This window comes from Trachurus trachurus (genome assembly GCF_905171665.1).
Source record: "Trachurus trachurus genome assembly, chromosome: 16".
Taxonomy (NCBI): domain Eukaryota; kingdom Metazoa; phylum Chordata; class Actinopteri; order Carangiformes; family Carangidae; genus Trachurus; species Trachurus trachurus.
The window spans coordinates 28,068,974-28,095,487 of record NC_139902.1 but is presented as its reverse complement, the minus strand read 5'-3'; the positions used below and the strand labels follow the sequence as shown (position 1 = coordinate 28,095,487).

Genomic DNA, 26,514 nt, shown 5'->3' with positions numbered 1-26,514 from the left:
CCTGCTCTTCTGCTTCTTCCACGGCAGCGTCCTACGTCACCGGCGTCACCAGCGGGCTCAGCAGCGACACGCGCTGGTCGGAGTGCGGAGCAACGACACCAACAAGACTTTACCAGTGCAGATTAAAGCAGATATCAGTGGAATGTTTTTGTTAATATAAGTCCTAAATAGTCCTATTTTCCGTCAGCAATCACTTACATGAAGTATTTCAGCCTAAACACGAGTCTCTCCGTCACTCTGCTCTGCTGTAACCCGAGGAGAAAATTTTCCTTGTGGGATACAAGTGTTATCCAATGAGGAGAGAGAACGGCATGAAGGGCTGTGTGTGCAGCCAAGGGATGCGCGTGAATGTGGTGACGTAGCACGAGGACCAATTGATGCCTGACAAGGGCGGGGGCTGCTAACTCATGGTGCGTTCAAAGAAACTCGTACTTTGTGTTTTTCCTTCCTGTGAAGTCATACCAGTTCGATCTGGTACGAGTTCACGGGTCGGAAGTTACGAGTGGCCGTTATAGGGAACTTTCACAGACAACAGGATGGTAAAAACACGAGCTACGGGTTACCTGGAACGCTACCAAGTCGTAGTTGTGACTTGAAGCTGTAACTTACGGTTTCAAAAGCCTGCCTTGAACGCAGCATTAGCCGAAACGGCCGTGAAGCTGATATCTGCTTTAAAAAGAGAGGATTGGAAGTAAAGTTTTTTCTAAAAAAAGGGTCCTATGTTCCCCGCTGTGTCCAGACCGGGGAACATCTCCCTATTTTAGAAAAAGGGTCCTATGTTCCCCGCTTTTCCCCAAAAGGACCCGGGGAACATGCAATATTTGTACCCATACCCAGTGGCGTGCACAGGGGGGGGGCAGGGGGGGCGGTCGCCCCCCCTCGTGGCCCAATTGTTGAAAAACGCGTGCTAAAGTGCCCCCTGGGAGCCAAAACGCGCGTTAAAGTGCCCTCTTGGAAGCCAAAACACGTGCTAAAGTGTCCTCATGGGGGGCAAAACGTGTGTTAAAGTGCCCTCTAGGAGCTAAAACGTGTGCTCAAGTGCCCTCATGGGGGCCAAAACGTGTGCTAAAGAGCCCTCTAGGAGCCAAAACGTGTGCTAAAGTGCCCTCTAGGAGCTGAAACGCGTGCTTAAGTGCCCTCTTGGGAGCCAAAACGCGTGCTTAAGTGCCCTCTAGGAGCCAAAACATGTGCTAAAGTGCCCTCATTGTTAGCCAAAACGTGTGCTAAAGTGCCCTCTAGGAGCCAAAACACATGTCAAAGTGCCCTTGGAAGCCAAAACGTGTGCTAAAGTGCCCTCATGGTTAGCCAAAACGTGTGCTAAAGTGCCCTCTAGGAGCCAAAACACATGTTAAAGTGCCCTTGGAAGCCAAAACGTGTGCTAAAGTGCCCTCATGGTTAGCCAAAACGTGTGCTAAAGTGCCCTCTAGGAGCCAAAACACATGTTAAAGTGCCCTCTTGGAAGCCAAAACACATGTTAAAGTGCCCTTGGAAGCCAAAATGCGTGCTAAAGTGCTCTCTAGGAGCCAAAACGTGTGCTAAAGTGCCCTCTTGGGAGCCAAAACACGTGTTAAAACCGGCCACATCGATGTTTTTTAGTCTTAAGGTATTGATATTATAAAACAGGCCAAATCAACGTTTAAAAAGGCCAAATTTTTCTCACTCTTGTCATTTTCTGAAACTTGGCAGCCCTGAAAGTGCCCTCTAGGAGCCACATCTAGGAGCCAAAACATGTGCTAAAGTGACCTCAGGGAAGCCAAGACGCGTGCTAAAGTGCCCTCTTCAGTGGCGAGGACGCGCTATTAGGTGCCCCTTTTTTTCCTTTTCGCCCCTGCCCTTCAAAAAGTCTGTGCACGCCACTGCCCATACCTGGAAGTGGAGTTGTGACTTTGCAGATTTTTGCCTATTTTTGAGTGAGAAGTTGAGTTGTGACTTTGAGTGAGAAGTGGCATTGTCCCATTGGTTGGGTTTAGGCAATGAAGAAAGGAGTTGGTTAAGTTTAGTAAAAAGACCAGGTAGAGGCTAGACAGGCCAGATAGAGTCCAGATAAGTAGAGAGAGTCCATCGACCAGCAACAGCGGGGAACATAGGACTCTTTTTGGCTTCCAAAAGGGAACTTTAACTAAACCAACTAACTAACTTAACTAAATCAGTGCTTTTTTCCCCATTTATGAACCCCCCACACACACACACCCCAACTCCAGAACAGATCCCACAGCACAGTCTTGTCTTACAAGTGGTATTCAGAAAGATTACAAATGTACACACATACTACACATGCATACAAGCACACATACTGTATATGCACATATACACATAATATATAAATATCATTCTCATAAGGCTAATCAAACATATTCTCTCAAGGCAGCACCTAGAGATGACCATCCACGCTTATAGTCGGCTAGACTATTGTAATGCCTTATATGTAGGGGTTAGCGCATCCGCCATCACCCGTCTTCAGATGGTACAAAATGCTGCTGCACGCCTTTTAAGTGGCATAAATAAACGTGAGCATATTACCCCCATTTTAACTGCGCTACACTGGCTGCCCATTCGTTTTAGGATTAATTTTAAAATTATTTTATTTGTTTTTAAGTCTCTTAATGGCCTGGCCCCACCATACCTTTCTGAGCTGTTAGAACCTTACGCCCCTACACGCCCCCTCAGGTCAGCTGACCAGCTGCTCCTGAAAGTCCCAAAAATGACCACCAAACTCAAAGGGGACCGCGCTTTTTCAGTTGTGGCACCAAAGTTATGGAACGACCTCTTGATATCAGACAAGCTCCATCGCTGCATGTTTTTAAAAAAGCACCTCAAAACTCACCTGTTCTCCATAGCCTTTGACCCCGTTTTAAATTGATGTCTTTTATTCTGCTGTTAGTTATTTATTGTTTGACTAATTCACCTATGCGCTATGTTTTAATTGTTTTATTGGTTTGGTATAGTGTTATTTTAAATGCACTTTATTTTATTCTTTATTATTTTCTGTTGTGTTTTATGTACATTTTGTGTCTTATGCCAATTGTATATTTTGTGTGTGATTTTGTACAGCACTTTGGTCCACTGGGTTTTTAAAGTGCTTTATAAATAAAGTTGGTATGGTATGGTATAAGAAAAGAGAGAGTGAAAAAAAAGGAGAGAAAAAGAAAGGAAAAGCGAGAAATACAGACAAATAAGGCTCCCCCACAAATTCAATCATCATTCCGTGGTTTTGGAAATGTCTTCCAAAATATAGCAGATATCCAGGGTCCCACATAATCCAAAAAATTGAGTCCATATGTCAAAAAATACACCAATTTTACCTTTGGCCCAGTATGTCAGGTATTCAGGGTTCCCACGCGTCCTGGAAAACCTGGAAAATAGTTGACCAATTATCCAGTCATGGAAAACACGTGGAAATTGAGAAAAAAGGGTAAAAAGTCCTGGAAAAGCTTGAGTTGTCGTGGAAAATTATTTATCACATGGTGACATCAGCTACCAGAGCTCTATTTGACTTCTTCAGATCCCGATAAGGATTTATTTTCCAAAGATGTGCCCACCGAGAAAAGAGAGCTGTTTTAGGTGTGGTTTAAAAACAAAAACAATATGTTTTTGCATTGTTCTATGATACATTTGTCTTAATTTCTGAGCACGTAAGATATCATTTCATAGATAAGTTAGAGCCATAAGTTGCACATCTTTAAATCTAACTTCTGGGGGTGAGAGAAATGAAATAAATATAGAAATAAATTGGTTGAATGTTCAAAAGAAAGTACAACTGTCAAACTACAACTTCTCCAATGCATGAATGGGACGGTGTGCACTGTGTGATGTGTAAGGCCTAATAGCATGTCTGTCAGACTGTAGCAGCTGAAAAGCAGCTGGAAAAGTCAAAATGATTACAAGAAAAGAGTGGGAACCCTGGTATTCCATGGGTAAAAGACTAAATATGATCTTATGCCAGTCTGATAGTGCTGGCAGCTTATTTGAGATCCGTTTTAACAGTATGGGGTTTTGTTTTTAAAACCATAACTTCAGACCAAAGCATAAGTGAACTAAGCACCTGCTTGGGGCCTCGTGACTATTGGGGGCCCCCCAAAAGGCAAGAAACTTTAGTGCGTAACTTTTGTCGATCCTTAGAGAAACACTGCGTAATTACAAAAAACGTATTGAATTATTGTTGCATTTCAAATTGTTGTTGCACTTTTCCGTTGCAGTCCGATATTTAAAACCAAATATTTAAAAAAGCAGATTATGTGTTTACAGTAAATGCATTGTCTGTTGGTTTATTTTGTTACTTTTAGTCGACCTAATAGGTGACATTGAAGATTAAATGTAAATCAACCCCCAGGCTGCACTTTTAGCTGAATTTGGTGCCATTTCAGAATAAAAACCATAGATGGGTAAAAACCTGCCAGGATATGATGATTCATAATGACCGAGTAAAAAATGAAATAGTATTATTGTATTATTTTATTATTTATTATGTAGTATTATAGTATTATTTTCAAGCATGCTCTGTCTTCTCATCTCATGGTGACCTGTTCCTGTTTTTTTTTTTTTTTACTGAAGATGCATTTCTGATTTGTTGAACTGACACTAATCATTATATAGGCTACTGTCATTTCAGTCTCAGTGTTGACCATTGTGGCCTTATTATGGTTGTTTTGTTTTGTCCCAATGTAGTTACATTAACTGTGGTTTGTCCTTTGTTTGTTCTATTGTTTTTGTCTTTGTCTTTTTGTTTGTTTATTATTAACAATTATTGGCAGTAATAGAGGGCACCAAAATAAAGATTTAGCTTAGGGCCCCATGGAGGCTTAGGCCAGCACTGCATAACTTTATTCTTGATATTTCAGAATAATCAGATAACCCATTGTTGTGTGTGTGTCTATGTGTCCCTCGTGCTGACAGCGCCATCCCGCGGCTCGAGGCGGCATCGCGCGCCGACCCAGGCGGAAGTAGCCGGTGAGTCGGTGACACGTCACTGAGGTCAAACGGGAGGAAAGATGGCGAGCACCTATCAGAGCTTCAACCTGTAAGTGCTAATGGAGTGTGTGTGTGTGTTTATATGAGAGAGAGAGTGGTGTGTGTGTTGGTGTTGTGTGTTGTTGTGTGTCTGCGGAGTGCAGCTCGTCCGGACCGGGATCGAACCGGATCCCCGGGCTGCTGCACGGACTCTGCCTCCGTGTCACTGATCACTGTGGCGTGCTATTATACCACCACCCGATCCTAGACCAGGACCAGGACCAGGACCAGGTCTCCTAGTCTGTCCACTAACGATACTAACACTGGGTCTGGCTGCACGGAATCAGACCCACGGCTGCTCATGTGGCCCAGTGGGTCGTCTGCAGCAGCGGTACCTGAGCCTGGCTCTCGAACAGCTGCTGCTCCAGCATTAGCTGCTGCAGCACCGGCCTGCAGCTGGAGGAGGGAGGTGGTGCTGTAGCGTCGGTGGTTGGTTGATAATGATAATGTAGCAGTATGTAGCTACCCTGAGATACACCCGTTTTCAGGTTTTAAATGCATACAAGTAGCTACCACATACATTTGGTTATAGCATCAAGGCCTTTTCACTGTGTCAGGAACCTCTATTTAAACAAAATAAAACAAACAAAAAAAATGTTCACAAACTTCTAAAATGCTCTGGTTAAAATTATGACATTTATGGTGTTAGGGTCAATTTTGACCCAGTTATACTAACAATAAGAACAATAATGAGAGTTCAAACTGAAATCATAAGTGCAAAACCAACCTTTTCATGGATAAGGAAGTCTAACAATGTAGCCAAGAAATGAGAAACAAATGGGATGATAAATAATTGTTTTAGTGTGTTTTAGGCAAGGCAAAGCAATTTTATTTGTATAGCCCGTTTTTACAAACAGTTTGTCTCAAAGGGCTTTACATGGCATCGTAACAACATCCTCTGCCCTTAGACCCTCACATCAACTGAGGAAAAACTCCATGGAAAACCCTTTTAACAGGGAAAAACTGGAGAAACCTCAGGGTGAGCAACAGAGGAGGGATCCCTCACCCAAGACGGACAGCTGGGGTCAAAAGAAAACTGACCCAAAACAAAGAAAAACACGCACTCTCCCAAAAACTTTCAGGAACAAACTGAAGAGGTGCACGTCCAAAAGTTGCACTTAAAGAAAAAGAAGAAAGGCCAGCAGCACTCGTGTCCTTCTCATTGTTTTTTTTATCGCAAACTGCGCTGCCGCTTAACACACACAGACCAGTTTCGACAACGTATTCCTCAGTGTGCCAAAACCGACCCTAACACCAGAGATGGCAGCAGAAAGCTGACAAGAGGAAGGTTCAGTTGAAGCCAAGGGTCATACTGACAAAAATAAAACCCAGGGGCCCACAGCAAAAAAATATTAAAGCCAATATGTTCATGGATAAGGAAGCCTAACCATGTAACTAAGAGAAGAAAAACAAATTGGATGAAAAAAAATGTTTTTAGTGTATTCTACAGCTGATTTAAAACACTGGTCAAAACTGACCCGAACACCATAGATGGCAGCAGAAAGCTGACACAAGACAGAGGATACACAACTTGCACAACAACCAGTAAAATTTCATTGAGTAAATCCTGGGTGAGGACATTAAAAAAATTAGTCTCTCTACAGCCATGAGAATAACCTGTTGTGGTGCTTGAAATGGTTGTAGTACGAAAGTCTTAGCTTTACAAAAGCAGTGGGATATTGTATGAATAAAGGTTGATAGATAAGTGTGGAAAACAAGTTAAAATGACATTTTTATGAAATCGCCGTTTGAGCATAAATGTTATCTGTCATTCTGTTTTCACCAAATGTCTCAAATGTGAGATAAAAGAAGCTGAATATTGACTTCACATTACATTTCAAACTTCATGAGACGTGGGTTTAGCCATAAATGAGAAATTAATTCAACTAAACAGACAAAAAACACACAACATTTACAATATTTAGTCTATATAATGTACATGTGTTGTCCCTGTGGTGCTGTTTGAGAGGTAAAAATACCTATACTGCTTATGCCACGGGCCGGCTTGGTTGTAGGTTTCTAACAGCTGTGGTTGTTGTGTTGGTCTCTGCAGGCGGACCACACCGGAGAAGTTCTACATCGAGGCCTGTGACGATGGGTCCGAGGACGTCCTGGCCATCGACAGAGTCTCCACCGAGATGACGCTGACAGGTGAGTCCACCTCTAGAGACTGTGGTTGGTCAGCTACTTCCTGTTTGCTTTTAAAGATCCTCCAGTCAGACGAGTCTCTAGAGTCCGTCACTGAGCTGAGATCAGGTCCTACAGCCCAATCCAACTACTTTCTTCCACTTATCCGGATATCATGTCAGGGTTAAGACCCTCCAGCTCCTTCAAATTCCTCCTGCAAGTTCTGGTTCTGTACCAGAGTCCACTCGTAGTTGGACATATCCAGATACGATCCTCTAGATGAGTCTCGACCTTCATTGAGCCTCGATCAGGTCCGACAGTCCACACTGCAGCTCCAAGCTTTTTGTAAACGATCCATCCAACTATTTTCTTCCGTTTATCTGGATATCATGTCAGGGTGCAGACCCTCTCTTTGGTAAGACCTTCCAGCTCCTTCAACTTCTGGTTCAATGAATGAATGAATGAATTTATTTATTTAAAACAGGGACAATGCACAAAAAACATTAATCTTGTAAAACAAGAAGAGATACTTTGAGCCAGGTTATAGCAACAATCGCTACTTTCCGCCTGTAGTCCCTGGGCAGGTAAAGTGGGAGCAGATACAGTATTAAAATCATTGAGATAGGACATAAGTGACATAATAACCATATAATGCACTAATAAAAGCAGGGAACAGGAGCGCCAAATCATGAAGTGCACAATAGGGATTAACAGCACATGCACGCTCTCTTTATTTAAATCATTCATTAAAGCAAGAGGAACCAGACTGAAGTTCAAACACAATGTCCTGTTTATCATCTGGATAACAGCGGCCTTAAAGAGAAGCAAAGACCGAACTGAAGACGTCTGTAAAGACTTGGAAACTTTATCTGTTTTTAAATAAAATCTGCAGCAAAGTAAAGAGAAGGAGACACAGAGATGACCAGTGATCCAGAGTTTCTACAGCTGGACTCTAGGTCTCTGTGTGTGCAGTGTAATGTGTGGATATGACCTGGCCTCCTGCTGTGATCAAATATCAGCTCAGTGATTAGCAAGCAACATTTTGTAAAAGCACAAGCACAATATCAGCAGCAACAGCGGTTTAGTTGGTTTTAGAAACAAGACGCTGCTGCAGCTCTCAGCAAAAGTTGATAGACACTGGATTTTATTTATTTTTTAAAGCTCTCACTGGTCTGTTAAACATCCTATATTAACTATTTAGTATCTTTTAATGCAAATCTCTATCATGCATGTTCGAAGGACTGGCTCTTACTGCAGGTTCCCTCTGTTAACACTGGATTTGGAAAGTCCAACCATCTGAAACTTACCACACTTTTATCATTAGGACAATTTAAATCCATAACGGCATCTTATTTTACCTCCAACTGCTCCTGTTTTTAACTCTAGACTTCTCTGTTTTCAATTTATCTTTGTCACTTTGACTTATTGGTATTTCGGATATGCTTATGGTACTGTATGTTTCAAACGTTTTGTGTTTTGTCTCAGCTATATTGTAAATGAGGTTGCTCCTCAATATTTTTCAGAGTTTAAATAAAGGTTATAATGTTATAATGTTAAGATTCATAGTCCATGTTGACATAAAGTGATCGTCACAGTTTCTCATGATGTTCTTGAGGTCATTAAGACGCCTGATGTGTGTTGTTGTCTCCTCAGTGAGGAGGGACGTCCCGGCGTCAGCGGAGAGCAGGCCGATATGTGGACTCATGGGGACCATCCGTCTGGTGGCAGGTGAGCTCAGCTTGTAGAGGAGGAGGAGGATTGTGGTCCAAGATCAATCAATCAATCAATATCCTTTATTTAACCAGGTAAAAAAACTCATTGAGATTTAAAACCTCATTTCCAAGAGTGACCTGGACAAGACGGCAGCACAAAAGCAAAATAGTTACACAACACACAAATAAAATACAATCACACATTTCAGGAAAACATGATTAAACAATGCAATCACACGATCCGATTGAGCTCAATTCTCTGTCTTTTATAATTGACTTGAATTCCCCCAAAGTTACAAGATGTGTCAATTTCAAGTCCTTCTGCACATCGTTCCAGGTCGACGGGACAGAAAATTTAAAAGACTTTTTGCCTATTTCTGTTCTCACTTTCGGGACCTGCATCTGTATAATGTCCTGAGAACGCAGGCCATATCGGCTGAGGTTTCTACACATGTGTAAACACAAATATATAGGCATGTGTAGGCAAAAGTCCAAGAATAGATTTATAAATGAAAGTCAGCCAGTGAGAGAGTCCACGGACATTCAAAGATGGACAATTTGTGACGGCATATAAGGAACAGTATCCTATTTCTTTACAAATGGACTAGGAGCGTTCATAAAAAGCAGGTCTCCGTAGTCCAACAAGGGTAAAAAAAAGTTGTGCTGGTCAAGTGTTTTCTGACTTACAATGAAAAACATAAAAAAAGAAACCTAATTTCAATTTCAGTTTAGAAATGAGAAGTTTATCGATGTGCAGTTTAAAGGACAGGTTCTTCTCATCAAAGAGCTGGCCTTCTTCACCTGTGTGCTGCTCTGTCTCAGGTATGTACCTGGTGGTGATCACGAAGAAGCAGAAGGTCGGGGACCTGCTGGGCCACGCCGTGTGGAAGGCTCTGGACTTCGACATCGTCTCCTACAAGAAGACGATACTTCACCTGACAGACAACCAGGTAGGACCAGGGTCCTGCAGGTGGTAGCAGAGGCCTGAGTGATAAACCACCTGGTCGACACTCTCACGGTTATCTCTCCCAGCCAGCGGGGAGGGAGGGAGGGAGGGAGTGGCCTGAAGATACCACACACGGTTCAGGTGTTGAACTGACGTGTACCTAAAGCTCTGATACTGTAGTTTTTATGGGAGGTTTTCAGAAAAACAGCTGTCCAGATGTGGCCTCATCAGGTCCAGGGACAATCGCTCTATCTTTTCTTTAAGTTTTTTATTTGCACATTATATAACCTGCATAAACAATGAAAATAGTGAAATTAAACTTTGTGCAGGAGAGGTGGAAGCCAAAAAAATGCTTATGACAATACATCCCCTATGTAAAAAAAAAAACATCAGCGGTGGTCTTCAAAGTAAGAAGATAATACAGAAATTCATAACATAAAAAACAGAAAAGAAAAAAAGACAAATTTACATGGAAAAATTAAAGATACTGAATTAATGAAAGAAAAAAAAAAAAACAATTTACATAAAAAAAATGCAAGGTACAAATTGACTGATCTAGAAGTGTTACAAATCTTAACTAAAGAAAGATTTTTTCAAAAGCCAGTGTGGATATTGATTCTTACACAGAAACTGATCTAGATCTGTAGAACCGATGGAGGTCCAAGTCACTTCCTGTGGTCGTATACGAAGAATAACACATTACTATTAAAAAAGGTTTCTTTATTAGCATCAAACGGTAAATTTGTTGTGCAGGCGGGAACTCGGCAATCCCAATAAAATAACAACAACGCGACAGACATCATGAATCGTGACAGACAAATCAACACAATAGAAAAACACTACAATCATCCCAAAATACTATATATAATCATAGAAAAGTGCTAAGAGTGTCCATGCAACAACACAAAGCAGTTTAATTCCCATTAAACATAAGTTCCAAAATAATAATTATTGGAATATGGGTTGTGTCAACTAAGCTGAAATGAGTAAAACTAAACTCAAATTGTTGTTTTAAGAAATAAATATCTGCCTCATTTATCTAAAAAGTGACTTTAAAGCAAGTACAGCGATCCAATAAAATTTATTTTCTGAATAGAGAATTAACTACATCACACATGAATAAAAATGTGTCCCTATATTGGTCCTTTTGTCTCAAACATCTTGTTTCTCGTCTTGTTTCAGATGCAGGACAATAAAACCTTCCTGTCCATGATCAACAGCGTCCTTCACACGGACGGTTTCTACTTCGCCACAGACTACGACCTGACACACACGCTGCAGCGGCTCGCCAACACCAGCCCCGAGTTCCAGGAGATGAGCCTGCTGGAGAGGGTCGGACACACGTTATACACTTTATACACATTATTACAGTACATACATACAGTCTAATGTGGAGTTAAAGGGATAGTTCACCCAAAATTCAAATTGCACTCATTATCTACTCACCCTCATGTGGACTAAGGGCTGGGAGAAGTTTCAGAGTCCTCCGTGGCTTCTCTGAGTTACAGGGGGGCTCGGCGTAGCAGTGCATGTCCATATAACGGTTGCAAATGGATACCAACTGTCTTCGTAACAAAAAGACACACCAAAAAACATCCAAACACCTCCATGCTGCTCATATGTAATGTCCCTCTTGTATTGAAGCCCCAAAATGTGAAATTGTTCTGAAAAAAATTAAATAAGTCTATATTTCAAGCTTGTTTGTAGCGGAAGCTCCTCCAAACAAGCTTGAAATATAGACTTTTAATTTTTAATTTTTTTCGGAACAATTTCGCATTTCGGGTATCCATTTGCAACCGTCATATGGACATGCACTGCTACGCCGAGAGCCCCTGTAACTCAGAGAAGCCAAAGAGGACTCTGAAACTTTTTAGTCCACATGAGGGTGAGTAGATAATGAGTGAAATTTGAATTTTGGGTGAACTATCCCTTTAAATACCAAATCAGAAGTCTTTTTAATTATTTTATTGTGAATCAAACTGACATCTGCCCAGGGGTTTGTCTCTGTTTTAACATCTGTATTATTAACGTGTGTTCTCTGTCTTGTTGCAGGCGGACCAGCGGTTTGTGTGGAACGGACACCTGTTGAGAGAGTTCATGGCTCAGCCAGAGGTGAGACTGATGTTGTGGGTCGCAGGTTCGATTCCAATGTTTCACTGAGGGACTGTTGGACCCAGGGTCTGCAGCAGAACACAAGTTCTTTTTATTATGATATGATATTATATTGATTCAATGGATCAGAATTTGATGTTTATACAATACAATTTTTATTTTAAAGGGATAGTTCACCCAAAATTGAAATTTCACTCATTATCTACTAAGGGCTGGGAGAAGTTTCAGAGTCCTCCGTGGCTTCTCTGAGTTACAGGGGGTCTCGGCGTAGCAGTGCATGTCCATATAACGGTTGCAAATGGATACCAACAGTCTTCGTAACAAAAAGACACACCAAAAAACATCCAAATACCTCCATGCTGCTCGTATGTAATGTCCGTCTTGTGTTGAAGCCCCGAAATGCGAAATTGTCCCGGAAAAAATTAAATAAGTCTATATTTCAAGCTTGTTTGTAAACAAGGTATCCATTGGTATCCATTTGCAACCGTCATATGGACATGCACTGCTACGCCGAGCCCCGCTGTAACTCAGAGAAGCCACGGAGGACTCTGAAACTTTTCCCAGCCCTTAGTCCACATGAGGGTGAGTAGATAATGAGTGAAATTTGAATTTTGGGTGAACTATCCCTTTAAATATAGGATTTAAAAAAAAAAAATTAATTTCTGAGCTCAACCAGACAGTTAAATGAAAAAAATCTCTATTTTTGTAATAAAAATGTTCAGTTTTTTTTTGTTTGTTTAATGACCTCTTCTCTCATCTTCTAGCTGCACAAGTTTGTGTATCCTGTCATCCACGGCTGTATCCTTTCTCCTGTCTGACTTGTAACACAGTCAGTAGTGTTTTAGTAACTCAGTAACCTGTTGTTATCAGAGGGAAGCAGTAAATAATGTGCTTCCAGTTTATCTCAGCCTTTATGGCTTCACTTGTAGTTTTATCTTCGACCAGCTGCAGAAAAACAACGTCGGTCGTTCAGATATTGATATTTTATTATTATTTAAATATAACGCTGTCGGCTCCTTAACTCGTCGGTTGAACCAGTCATCCTCATGAAGTCCAGCTGCATCAACGGGAAGGTGTTTGAGTGGAGCATCATCTCCAGGAGGAGCTGCTTCAGAGCCGGCGTCCGCTACTACATCAGAGGTGACGGCCCCGCCCACTTCAGAGGACGCTCACGTGTCTCATGTCCACTGGATCAGCAGACGTCACAGCGTTGATTACACTGCAAAAACTCAAAATCTTAGGAATCTTAAGAATATTTGTCTTATTTCTAGTCAAAACAAATTTAATTATACTTAAAATAAGACTCATCACATAAAAAAGTAGCTTGTTTTTAGACAGTTTTTACTTTTTTCAAGCAGATTTTTCAATTGTTTCATTTATTACAAGCACAAAAAACTTGCTTTGACTGGAAGAATTTTCTACTTACTGTACCTCAACTGAAAATTAGTTTGAAACAAGGAAAACTGTCTAAAAACAAGTAAATTTTTAGGTGATGAGTCTTATTTTAAGTGGAAAGAGATTAGTTTTGACTAAAATAGAGACATTTTGACAAGAAACAAGACAAATATTCTTGGTAAGATTTTGAGTTTTTGCAGTGTAATCAACGCTGTGACGTCTGCTGAGGACGCAGAGACTTTTTGCAACGTTATTCAGTCTCTGAAAAAATATTTGTGTATTTCTGGTGTTCGTTTCAAAATTTTGAAGGACTGCAACTTACAATCGTTTTCATTATAGATTAATCTATTGATTATTTAAATGATTAATTAATTAATTAATTGGTTGTTTGGTCAATAAAATGTTAAAAAAATGTTGAAAAATATCAATCAGTGTTTCTCAAACCTCCAGATGACGTCCTCAAATGTCTTGTTTTTTCCACAAACCAAAGAGAGACTCAGTTTATTGTCATGAAGGAACAAGGAACCAGAAATATTCACATTTAAGAAGCTGAAATCAGAGAATTTGGACTTTAAAAAATAAAATACCCGAATCAATTATTCGATTATTGAAATAGTTGACGATTAATTGAATTTTAATCGATTATTGTGCGTTTTAGTTGATTAAGTGTTGCAGCTCTAAAATATTGTCCAATGGGGGGGTCCGTGGTTTAATTTGTGTCAGTTTAGGGGTCCTTGATGAAAAAAATTTGAGAACCATACCCAGGGGGCAAAATCCCAGTTTTTTGAAAAACGGACACGGAGCGTTGTAAAAGGTTTGACACCAGAAATGATATGTAGGAACTTCAAGGATTAAAACCTGGGTGGACAACCCGGTCAACTCGCTGCTGGAAAGCTACAGGGGGCTTAAACCCCTTTCTTGGGTCATTTTGCTGGCGAAATGATGTAAATGCAAGTATTTAGGTACTACAATGGCAGAAATAGTCATACAACTATAAAATTTGGCAGAGAGTATCTTGACACATAGGGGGAGGCATGAAAAAAAGATTCTGGGGTTTGTTGCAACTCGATGTTAAGATATCATCCTCAACATCCCAAAAAAGACCAAAAAAAGTACTGTTCGCCTGACAAATTCTCATGAAAATTATTATTTTTCAGCACTTTATGGAGAATATATGCTTAACATGTATATAGAAAATTTCCTTAATTCATAAGCTTCCATTTGAGTCCAAGATAGCCTTTCTACTAGCTACTGGAAAGCTACAGACTGTCTCCAAACAATGTAACACCTATTGTGAAAAACTACATGTTAACTGCATTATCAGAAACCATTCTATTTCTGGTCCACCCAAAGTGAACAGATAGATAGAGAAGACCGTTGGCCACAGCAAGTGGGGCTTTTGAGATAGAAAGGCTAGCTTGGACTCATATGGAAGCTTATGAATTAAGGACATTTTCTATATACATGTTAAGCATAGATATTCTCCATAAAGTGCTGAAAAATAATAATTTTCATAAGAATTTGTCAGGCGAACAGTACTTTTTTTGGTCTTTTTTGGGATGTTGAGGGTGATATCTTAAAATCGAGTTGCAACAAACCCCAGAATCTTTTTTCCATGCCTCCCCCTATGTGTCAAGATACTCTCTGCCAAATTTTATAGTTGTATGACTATTTTTGCCATTGTAGTACCTAAATACTTGCATTTACATCATTTCGCCAGCAAAATGACCCAAGAAAGGGGTTTAAGCCCCCTGTAGCTTTCCAGCAGCTAGTTGACCGGGTTGTCCACCCAGGTTTTAATCCTTGAAGTTCCTACATATCATTTCTGGTGTCAAACCTTTTACAACGCTCCGTGTCCGTTTTTTTGCTTTGCCCCCTGGGTACCACTGAGGACAAAACTGAGAATGAAAACATGTCTTTGTCTCTGCAGCTCTGAAGCTTCTCTCCTGTCTTTGTCTCTGCAGGCATCGACTCTGAAGGTCACGCTGCAAACTACGTGGAGACGGAGCAGATCGTCCAGTTCAACAGCGCCAAGGCCTCGTTCGTCCAGGTGAGTCAGAGACGCAGCGATCTACAGTCTTCAGTCTGTGTCCCGTCTGTTTGAGTGACGATTTAACTCAAGAAGTTTAGAAGAGACATAAAAACAAATACACAGAGAGCAAAAACAACTGCACAGACAACACAACACACTCCAATGTCGTGTTTTCAAGGTGTGAAAAGTGTTTGTGTTTGTATCTATTTCACACCAAACAGCTTCAGACAACCAGCAAAACCACAAACACCATGAAATCGTTTTCATATTCACAGACGAGTGACACATTGTGAAACATGAAACCTATGGTGTGTTTTCCTTCCTCTTCATTCTTCTGTTACGAAACACAATTTAGGTAGTTTATAGCAAAAGACCACCTATGTAAGTTCAATTCAATTCAATTCATAATACTGAGTATATATATATATATATATATATATATATATATATATATATATATATATATATATTTTTTTTTTTTAACAACAAATATAAAACAACACGTATTCAACATAAAACTACAACAAAACATAACATATTCAACAACATACATCTACAACAAAACATACATTTAATGACATAGAAATACGTAGATAAAAACATGTAATCAGTATGTGCATACTACATATCTCTCAACTTTTTATACACACACACCATAAATTCATATCATAACTCAAATAAATAAATGATTAGGTAATTCACTCTATAGCAACCCCCCCAAAAAACAAACAATAAACTATATCATTACTATATATTAAACTTTTTATTTTTATTTTTTATCTCTGCACTATTTTTCTTGTTTTTTTGGCAGTATCTCTGTTAGCAAATAATGATGTTTGATGAACAGTATAAAATACCTCAAATTAAGCTGGCCTTGACTTTTAATATATACAGTACATACAAGTGACAAGAAATAAATCTGGAAATCTTGACTTTAGAAAACAGCTGTGTAAAAAAAAAAAAAAAAAAGGTGCAAAACAGCAGCTGGAACATTACAACAGGACAGAAACATGAGAGCAAACAGACGAAACACAAACTTCTTCTAGTTCAAGTTGTGGTCAATGGTCACATGACTGTGACAGGAAGCTGCTGTATGTGGAGCATCAACCAACTTACTCTCTCAATTCAATTTCAATTTCAATTTGCTTTATTGGCATGACTGTTATATACAATATTGCCAAAGCATTGGGACAGCAGAGTTAAAACAAATACATAGATAGTTAAAGCAGAAGTAAGCGATATTTTTGTGTTAATATAAGTCTTAAATAGTTACAGTATATCTTCCGACAGCAATCACTTATATAGAGTGTTTGGTCTGAAACACGGGTCTGTCAGTCCCTCTGCTCTGAGCCGAGGAGAAAACATTTCTTGTATCCTACAACCTTTATCCAATGAGGAGAGAGAACGGCATGAAGGGCTGTGTGTGCAGCCAAGGGATGCGCGTGAATGTGGTGACGTAGCGACGAGGACCAATAGATCCATGACGAGGGCGGGGGCTGCTAACTCCATCGGCTGGCAAGACGTTATGGTGCGTTCAAGGCAACTCGTAACTCGTTCTTTTCCGACCTGTGAAGTCGTACCAGTTCGATCTGGTACGAGTTCACGGGTCGGAAGTTACGAGTGGCCGTTATAGTGACTTTCACAGGTAAAACAGGTCGGAAAAACACGAGTGGGTTGCCTGGAACGCTACTAAGTCGTAAGTTGTGACTTGAAGCTGTAATTTACGGTTTCAAAAGCCTGCCTGGAACGCAGCATTAGCCAAAACGACCGGATCGCTTACTTCTGCTTTAATTAATTAGTAATATTATAGAATAAATAAGTAAAAATAAATAAATAAATATATATATATATAAAAAGTTCTCTGTCTCTCTCTCCCTCCCTCAGACCAGAGGCTCCATCCCGTTCTACTGGTCCCAGAGGCCGAACCTGAAATACAAACCCAAACCACAGATCAACAAAACCGTGAACCATGTAAGTCGTTCTCCACCTCAGAGTGTGTGTGTGTGTCTGTGTGTGTGTGTGTGTGTGTGTGTGTGTGTGTGTGTGTGTGTGTCACAGTGAGTGTGTGTCTGTCTGACAGTGTGTCTCCTCTCTCTCTCCGTAGCTCGACGGTTTCCAGAGACACTTTGACTCACAGATTATTCTCTATGGACGACAAGTTATTCTCAACCTGGTGAGAGCAAACCTGACAATAATAATAACAATAACACTATTAATAATAATGATAATAATAATAATAATAATAATAATAATAATAATAATAATAATAATAATAATAATAATAATAATAATAATAATATGTTTGAAGTTTTCATGTTTGTTTACATTAATTTCTCACTTTGTTGCTGTTTATTGTTGTTTCTCTCTCAGATCAACCAGAAAGGTTCAGAGAAACCTCTGGAACTGGCCTTCGACAAGATGGTGTCGAGTCTGGGGAACGGCATGATCAAGTAACAGCACCTCCTCCTCCTCCTCCTCCTCCTCCTCCTCCTCCTCCTTCTCCTTCTTCTCTTCATCCTCCTCTTTCTCCTCCTTCTTCATCCTCCTCTTTCTCCTCCTCTTTCTCTTCCTTCGGCCTCCTCCTCCTCCTCTTTCTTCTTCCTCCTCCTCCTCCTCCTCCTCTTCCTCCTTCTCCTCCTCCTTCTTTCTTCTCTTTCTCCTCCTCTTTTTCCTCTTTCTCTTCCTCTTTCTCTTCCTTTTCTTCCTCCTCCTTCCTCCTTCACCTCCTCCTTCTCTTCATCCTCCTCTTTCTCCTCCTTCTTCCTCCATCTCCTCTTTCTCCACCTCCTCCTTCTCTTTGTCCTCCTCCTTTTTCCTCCTCCTTCTCTTTCTCCTTCTTCTTCCTTCTCCTCCTCCTTCACTTTCTCCTCCTAGATCCTCCTTCTCCTCTTTCTCTTCCTTCTTCCTCCTCCTCCACCTCTTCCTCCTTCTCTTCCTCCTTCTCCTCTTTCTCCTCCTTCTTCCTCCTCCTCCACCTCTTCCTTCTCCTCCATCCTCAGCTCCTTCACAGCCTCATGTCTCCTCCTCCTCCTCCTCCTCCTCCTCCTCCTCCTCCTCCTCCCCCTCCTCCTCCTCCTCCTCCTCCTCCTCCTCCTCCTCCCCCTCCTCCTCCTCCTCCTCCTCCTCCTCCCCCTCCTCCTCCTCCTCACATCTCCTCCTCCTCCTCCTCCCCCTCCTCCTCCTCCTCCTCCTCCCCCTCCTCCTCCTCCTCCTCCTCCTCCTCCTCACATCTCCTCCTCCTCCTCCTCCTCCTCCTCCTCCTCCTCCTCCCCCTCCTCCTCCTCCTCACATCTCCTCCTCCTCCTCCTCCCCCTCCTCCTCCTCCTCCTCCTCCCCCTCCTCCTCCTCCTCCTCCTCCTCCTCCTCCTCCTCCTCCTCCTCCTCCTCCTCACATCTCCTCCTCCTCCTCCTCCTCCTCCTCCTCACATCTCCTCCTCCTCTGCTCCTCCTCCTGCAGGTACGTGGCCTTTGACTTCCATAAGGAGTGCAGCCGGATGCGGTGGCACCGCCTGCAGCTGCTCCTCGACCTGGTGGCCGAGACGCAGGACGAGTTCGGGTCAGAGACACAAAACACTGCAACACTTTTACATCGTTTATCCACAAGTTTCCCAACGTCGTCTAATGGTCAAAACCGGAAGCTGGTTTTGTATTTCCGGTGGAATTGTATGTTTACGTTTCCATGGTTTCCAGTCGTTTAATCTATTAACGCTGCCTTATAAAGGGATAGTTCACCCAAAATTGAAATTTCACTGATTATCTACTCACCCTCATGTGGACTAAGGGCTGGGAGAAGTTTCAGAGTCCTCCGTGGCTTCTCTGAGTTACAGGGGGTCTCAGCGTAGCAGTGCATGTCCATATAACGGTTGCAAATGGATACCACTTGGCGATTTGCACCGGCGTCAGTATTCGCACTGACGCCGGTGCAAATCTCGCAAGATTTGGACGAACCGGGAAGAGGAGCTTCGAGAAGCTTCCGCTGCAAACAAGCTTGAAATATAGACGTATTTAATTTTTTCCAAACAATTTCGCATTTCAGGGCTTCAATACAAGATGGACATTACATACGAGCACTATGGAGGTATTTGGATGTTTTTTGGTGTGTCTTTTTGTTACGAAGACAGTTGGTATCCATTTGCAACCGTCATATGGACATGCACTGCTACGCCGAGACCCCCTGTAACTCAGAGAAGCCACGGAGGACTCTGAAACTTCTCCCAGCCCTTAGTCCACATGAGGGGGAGGAGATAATGAGTGAAATTTGAATTTTGGGTGAACTATCCCTTTAACACGGATGTCAATTTGTGTGATATCCATTGTTAAAAGCCGGTGTGATGATCCATGCGTTTTACAGATTTTCATTGAAAAAAAAAAAAAATCCATGCATTTACCGCGACTACCGACACCATGGAAACGTAAACATAAAATTCCACTGGAAGAGCAAAAACGGCTTTTACGTTTTTGACGTTCGGAAAGAGGTGGATATGTAAACATCACAACTGACTGTGTGTGTGTGTGTGTGTGTGTGTGTGTGTGTGTGTGTGTGTGTGTGTGTGTGTGTGTGTGTGTGTGTGTGTGTGTGTGTGTGTGTGTGTGTGTGTGTGTGTGTGTGTGTGTGTGTGTGTGTGTGTGCAGGTATTTCCTGGTGGACGCCGATGGGAAGGTGATGCTGAACCAGGAGGGAACGTTCCGGAGCAACTGCATGGACTGTCTGGACCGGACCAACGTGATCCAGAGTCTGCTGGCGCGCCGCTCGCTGCAGTCGCAGCTACGGGTAACCAACGACGACCAGCGCCGCCGAGCGCCGCCAAGCGCCAGATGTTTTAGCTTCAGCATCGTCATCATCGAACATCTGGTCTGAGATCTGTTTGTTTGTTTGTTTTGTTCACCTGTAGAAGATGGGCATCCTGCACGTGGGTCAGCAGGTCGAGGAGCAGCTGGATTTTGAGAAGATGTTCAAGAACGGTGAGATCATCGCACACACACACACACACACACTTCATTTTCCTCTTTCTCCTCCTTCTTCCTCCTCCTCCTCCTCCGTCTTTCTCCTCCTCCGTCTTTCTCCTCCTCTTCCTCCTCTTTCTCCTCCGTCTTTCTCCTCCTCCTCCTCCTTCTTTTCATTTTCCTCTTTCTCCTCCTTCTTCCTCCTCCTCTTTCTCCTCCGTCTTTCTCCTCCTCCTCCTCCGTCTTTCTCCTCCTCCGTCTTTCTCCTCCTCTTCCTCCTCTTTCTCCTCCGTCTTTCTCCTCCTCCTCCTCCTTCTTTTCATTTTCCTCTTTCTCCTCCTTCCTCCTCCATCTTTCTCCTCCTCCTCCACCTCTTCATTTTCCTCTTTCTCCTCCTTCTTCCTCCTCCTCTATCTACTACGTCTTTCTCCTCCTCTTTCTCCTCTTTCTCCTCCTTCTTCCTCCTCCTCTATCTACTACATCTTTCTCCTCCTCTTCCTCCTCTTTCTCCTCCGTCCTTCTCCTCCTCCTCCTCCTCCTTTTCCTCCTTCCTCCTCCTCCTCCTCCTTTTTCTCCCCCTTCTTCCTCCTTCTCTGCTTTACCCTCCTTCACACACACACACACACACCCACTCACCTCCTCACCGTCTCCTCCTCCTCCTCCTGCAGCCTGGGCCGACAACGCCGACGCCTGTGCGAAGCAGTACGCAGGAACTGGAGCCTTGAAGACCGACTTCACCAGGTCAGAGTTTAAATGAGTTTGATTGGATCCTCCTCTCTCTCCCCCTCCTCCCCCTTCTTTTCATTTTCCTCTTTTTTTTTATTTGGAGAGGACAGTGCACATTAATTAACATTTCTGTCAAAGTGCCAGTGTTAGTTTTCTTCTCCTCTTCCTCCTCTTTCTCCCCCGTCTTTCTCTTTCTCCTCCTCCTTCTCTTCATTTTCCTCTTTCTCCTCCTCTTCCTCTTTCTCCTCCTTGTTCTTCCTCCTTCTCTTCATCCTCATCTTTCTCCTCCTTCTTCCTGTCGTTTACACAATCACTTCTATTCATATCAAATCACAAAAAGCAAGTAGAATATGATTTGAGATTATTATTTCTGAGCTCGACCAGACTTTTAAATGAAAACAAATCGTATTTTTTTAATCGTCGTCCTGTTCACTTCAGTGTCACATTCAGATTTATTGATCTTTACAATTTTCACCTTCTATAAAACAAAACTGAAAGAACATTAAATTCTTATCTGTTTACATTAAAGCAGGATTTAATCTTGTTTAGAGTCTCAAACTAATTATCTTTTAGTAATTTACTCCCACACACGTCTTTGTGAATGAAATATGAAATTGCAGCAGTCGCTCTAGGAGAATTTCAAAATAAAAGCACATCTCACCAATGATACGTATTGATGCCGTCGACTCGTTGTCGTTGATGTTTCAGGACGGGGAAGAGGACGCAGTGGGGTTTGCTGATGGACGGCTGGAACTCCATGATCCGATATTACAAAAACAACTTCTCTGACGGCTACAGACAGGTGAGTGAACTACTGGCTACTTCCTGTTTCAAACCGACCAATCACAAGGTCGGTTTACACAGAGGCGGAGCCAAATGGTTTAGATGTCCCAACTGAATGAAAATGCTCGAATGAAACGTGAAATTTGGAGCTGATCAGCTGTGGAAACATCTGTAACATCTGTAACATCTGTACCGTCTGCTGCAGGACTCTATCGACCTGTTCCTGGGGAACTACGCCGTGGACGAAGCTGACTGGACCACACCGCTGCGTGACCCCAAAGACTGGAAGTTCCTGACGGTGAGAGAGAGAAACTCAGGACTGATGAGGTTTATTTATCTGTGTGACATGTTTGGTATATTGATGTGTTGATGAAAAGAAGGGATCACCGGCGCCGACACGTCTTCACTTGTGTTCAAAAAGTAGTTTATTAACAAGAAGAAGAACAGTGTACAAAAAATGCCAAATCTTGAAGCATCTCTGGTGCCAATGTGAGATCTCTCTCCCTATGGCTCAAAACCATAGCTTTATATGCTTTCTAACTCCAAAACTCCACCTTCTCCCAACATAAGGATATAGCTTACCATAATCCATCCGAACAATCCATTATTCTGTTAATCTAAACAATTCCTGTAACTGTTTAACATAGGCAGTTCATGTTTTGCATCTACGAACATGAGACAGGATCTAGCCTATAGAATTTTACGACCTTGCATTCATCCTCTGGACGAGGCTAACATAAACTTAGAAAAGGCTCTCACAGGAAAAATGTGATTGACAAGAAACACATTCTCCCAGGGTACATTTCACAAGAGTCACTCATTATTTCAACTATTACTATTAATTCATCTTCATCTCTCTTATAACATCTGCCTTCGATCCGTTTACTTCTAAGCAAAACATGTCCATGTAGCAGAGCACCAATTCACACTTTCCTTCAGTTCCAAAAAAGGGCACACATAAAAAGAAGAACATAATACATGATATTAAAGCAAAAAAAGTAAAGGTGTATAATAGACTACACATGTTTAACATAACTCCTGTCATCTTCCTCTTCCTCCTCCTCCTCTTCCTCCTGCAGCTGCCCATCATCATGGTGGTCGCCTTCTCCATGTGCATCATCTGCCTGCTGATGGCCGGTAAGACAAACTGCATCTCAACACCAACCCCAGATCAGAGCTCGTTCATCTTCACGGCTCCTTCAGTTGTTCACATTTTGGATCAAATCTTAAAAATTAAAAATGTGCGTCATTTCCACTTCTTCTTCCTGTATCCAAAACAACAACAACAACAACAGCAGCAGCAGCAGCACGGCGATCTCGCTTTCTACCGTCCACAAAAGACGTGATTTTGATGACATGTCTTTCATCACTTATGAAGTGATTTGTTTCCTCCTCGCTCCAACAGTGTGGTGTTATCTAGCATTTCACCATGTTCCCACTCATCCTGGAATACCTGGAAAACCTGGAAAATGGGAGACAAAGTGAAATTTCCTGGAAAAAGCTTGAGTTGTCCTGGAAAATTATTATTATCAGTTACCAGAGCTCTGTTTGACTTTTTCAGGCCCCACTAAGAATTTGTTTTCCAAAGAAATGACGAGTGAGAAAAAAAGAGACTTTTAGTTTTTTGCGTTGTTCTATGATAAATTTGTCATAATTTCTAAGCATGTAAGAGATTATTTCATACATAAGTCAGAGCCACAGACTGCACATCTTTAAAGGGATAGTTCGACATTTTGCCAAATTGGCTCATTGCCAGAATCCCTATAGTTTTAGCAGTAGGTTCGTTACCTTTAATTGTCCGTGCAAGCTATTTTTACGAACCTACTCCTAAAACTATAGGGATAATGGCAATGGGCCAGTTTGCCAAAATGTTGAACTATCCCTTTAAATCAGACTTCTGGGGGTGAGAGAGGAATAAACATAGAAACAAACTGGTTAAATGTACAATATAAGGTACAACTGTTGAAAAGAAGACTTCTTCAAAGCATGAATGGGATGGGGGATGTAGCTACGTGACATAATAACATCTCTGTCAGACTGTAGCGACTGAAAATGTCCTGGAAAATGATTTCAAGAAAAGAGTGGGAACCCTGAAAATGCGCAGAACACAAATTAATGTTCCTTTCGATGGGGATATCCTGATAGGCGTATACATGACCAAATATTCGGGTTAGAATAGGAGTGTGCCGGTAGCCCAGGGGTCAGTTTGGGTTTTTCAAAAGGGTTATCCAGGTTTTTGCTAATATTCCGGTTATGAAAGAGTTATTGACTGCATGTAAATGTACTCATTGTCTTCTCCTCCTCCTCTCCTCCTCCTCGTCCTCCTTCAGGCGACACGTGGACGGAGACTCTGGCCTACGTGCTGTTCTGGGGGACGGCCAGCGTGGTGACGGGCGGCCTCATCCTGTTCAACGGCCGCGACTTCGTCGACGCGCCGCGGCTGGTGCAGAAGGAGAAGCTGGACTGAATGTGTGTGTGTGGAAAGCAGCTCGGCCCCGGAGAGCTCACCGCCTCATCGCCGCCGCCGCCACCGTCGTCGTCGTCGTCACTCTACCCCCGGCAACAGCATCAACATCAGCATCAACGAGCCTGGAGCCTTTACTGAGGGACGGTGGATGGAGGAGGAGGTGGTGGAGGAGGAAGAGGAGGAGGAAGAGGAGGAGGGGGGGTCGACCTCGTGCACAGCTGGAAGTGGAAAGACAAAGACTATGGATGGGTGGAGGAGGTGTGTGTGGGTGTGTGTGTGTGCACGAGGGCGCTGCTGTCCACACGGCAGCGGTCACCAGGTGGACAGGACTGTCTGCTCCACCGGTTTTACTGGACTCTTACTGGATGTGTGTTGGGACCTTCTACGTCACGTTTCCTGTTTGTCCTTTTTACTGGATGGATGTACTGGGATCAGATCGGATCGGATCAGAGCAGCTGCTGCGAGCTGACGCTGGTTTATTTACTCGGTGTACTGTACCGTTTGTTCATTTCTCTCTGTCTTTCTCTTTCTCTTTATTTTTGTTGTTTCGTTTCCTTTTTGGGTTTTTTTTTTTTTTGTTGCTGTTGCCAACATGTTTTCATCCACGTTGCAGTGATTCTGTCCCGGGTTTGAATTTACAGTAAATGCTGCTTGAAGGGATAGTTCAACATTTTTGGAAAAATGGACCCCATTGCCATAATAATCCCTATAGTCATAGCAGTAGGTTCGTTACCTGTAATTGTTGGTGCAAGCTATTTTTAGAACGGCGGAGCAGAGCCGTGAGCTGCTCAGAGCTACGCCACGGAGGCTCATGGGATTTCTTGGTTTCCTTCATCATCAAACTCATCAAATACACAATCCAACAACTCCAAAACGCTCTGGTGGACAAGTTGTGACCTGCACATTCACCACGCTATGAGATAATAACACAACGTTACCAGACAGAGTTGTTTTAGAGGGAAATTCAGAGACTGCTTGATGAAAAACTGCCCCCGACGGGAATGTGCATTAGCAGTTTTGCATGAATTTACCTCTAAAACAACTCTGTCTGGTAACGTTCTGTTATTATCTCATAGCGTGGTGAATGTGCAGGTCACAACTTGTCCACCAGAGCGTTTTGGAGTTGTTGGATTGTGTATTTGATGAGTTTGATGAGGGAAACCAAGAAATCCCATTAGCCTCCGTAGTGTAGCTCTGAGCAGCTCACGGCTCTGCTCCGCTGTTCTAAAAACAGCTTGCACCAACAATTAAAGGTAACAAACCTACTGCTATGACTATAGGGATTATGGCAATGGGCCAATTTGCCAAAAATGTTGAACTATCCTTTTAAAAGTCTCTGAGGTCTGTTCAAGACTTCACGGTCCAAAGACGCCGCAGTCCAGTCTGAGACGTACTGGACTGGTTCTGACTGGTTTTGATGGAGCAGTCGCACGCATGACAAACAAAACAAAACAAAACAAACAGACAAACTAATGTACGTCAGTCTCTGTACAGGTAGATTTATGCTTCTGTATCAACAGGCCGCACGCAGGAACCTCCGTTTGTTCAGGTTCATGATGATCCAGACCCGTCAGTCGGACCCGACTTCATAAAAGCCTTAATGATATGAACCGGTCTGGAACGTTTAGATATTAATTATTATTACACTGAAATAAAAATGTATAAATAAAACACAGACTGACTGGTTGTTGAATGAACGCTCTTCATTCACCACTGTTCTTTATTTTATTACTGTATATATTGATTCAACGATCAATGAATGAATGAATGAATTTATTTATTTAAAACAGGGACAATGCACAAAAGACATTAATCTTGTAAAACAAGAAGAGATGCTTTGAGCTGGGTTATAGCAACAATTGCTAATATCCGCCTGTAGTCCCTAGGCAGGTAAAGTGGGAGCAGATACAGTATTAAAATCATTGAAATAGGACATAAGTGACACAATGACCATAATATTTTGTACATGACATTTTGACATAGGGTGAATTCAGGTAATGTGGGACAGTTTTTGGTAGATGCTCCAGTAGACTCATATAAAAACTATTAACTTGCTCCAATGATGTTTCATTGAATCATTTTAGGTCTTATTAACATTTTATGTTTGAATTAAATGGGAATATAATTTTCTTTTAGAAGCTACACAGCTTCAAACACAACATGACACCCTTTTTCGTTCGGACACCATGTTCAGGTAATGTGGGACAGTTTGTTTGGTAAAGTGGGACAGTCATTCTTAGATTAAAAAAGCAGGCCTTTTTGC

General features: G+C 42.1%; 2 protein-coding genes across 2 annotated transcripts in view; both read left to right on the top strand.

Annotated features, from left to right (window-relative positions):
• LOC310999494 (aldehyde dehydrogenase, mitochondrial-like) overlaps positions 1–26,514 on the top strand; it is a 166,320-nt gene that overhangs the window by 128,223 nt on the left and 11,583 nt on the right. The gene's annotated exons all lie outside the window — the stretch shown is intronic.
• Positions 4,984–24,896, top strand: sacm1lb (SAC1 like phosphatidylinositide phosphatase b). Its single transcript, XM_083989937.1, has 20 exons — positions 4,984–5,017; positions 7,061–7,158; positions 8,788–8,862; positions 9,669–9,796; positions 10,975–11,124; positions 11,845–11,904; positions 12,669–12,702; positions 12,943–13,044; positions 15,264–15,349; positions 17,216–17,302; positions 17,436–17,504; positions 17,702–17,781; positions 18,789–18,887; positions 19,964–20,102; positions 20,224–20,293; positions 20,944–21,016; positions 21,710–21,803; positions 21,990–22,082; positions 22,864–22,921; positions 24,115–24,896. The coding sequence occupies exons 1-20, from the start codon at positions 4,989–4,991 to the stop codon at positions 24,249–24,251; spliced, it is 1,761 nt and encodes a 586-aa protein (XP_083846063.1). The 5' UTR covers positions 4,984–4,988; the 3' UTR covers positions 24,252–24,896.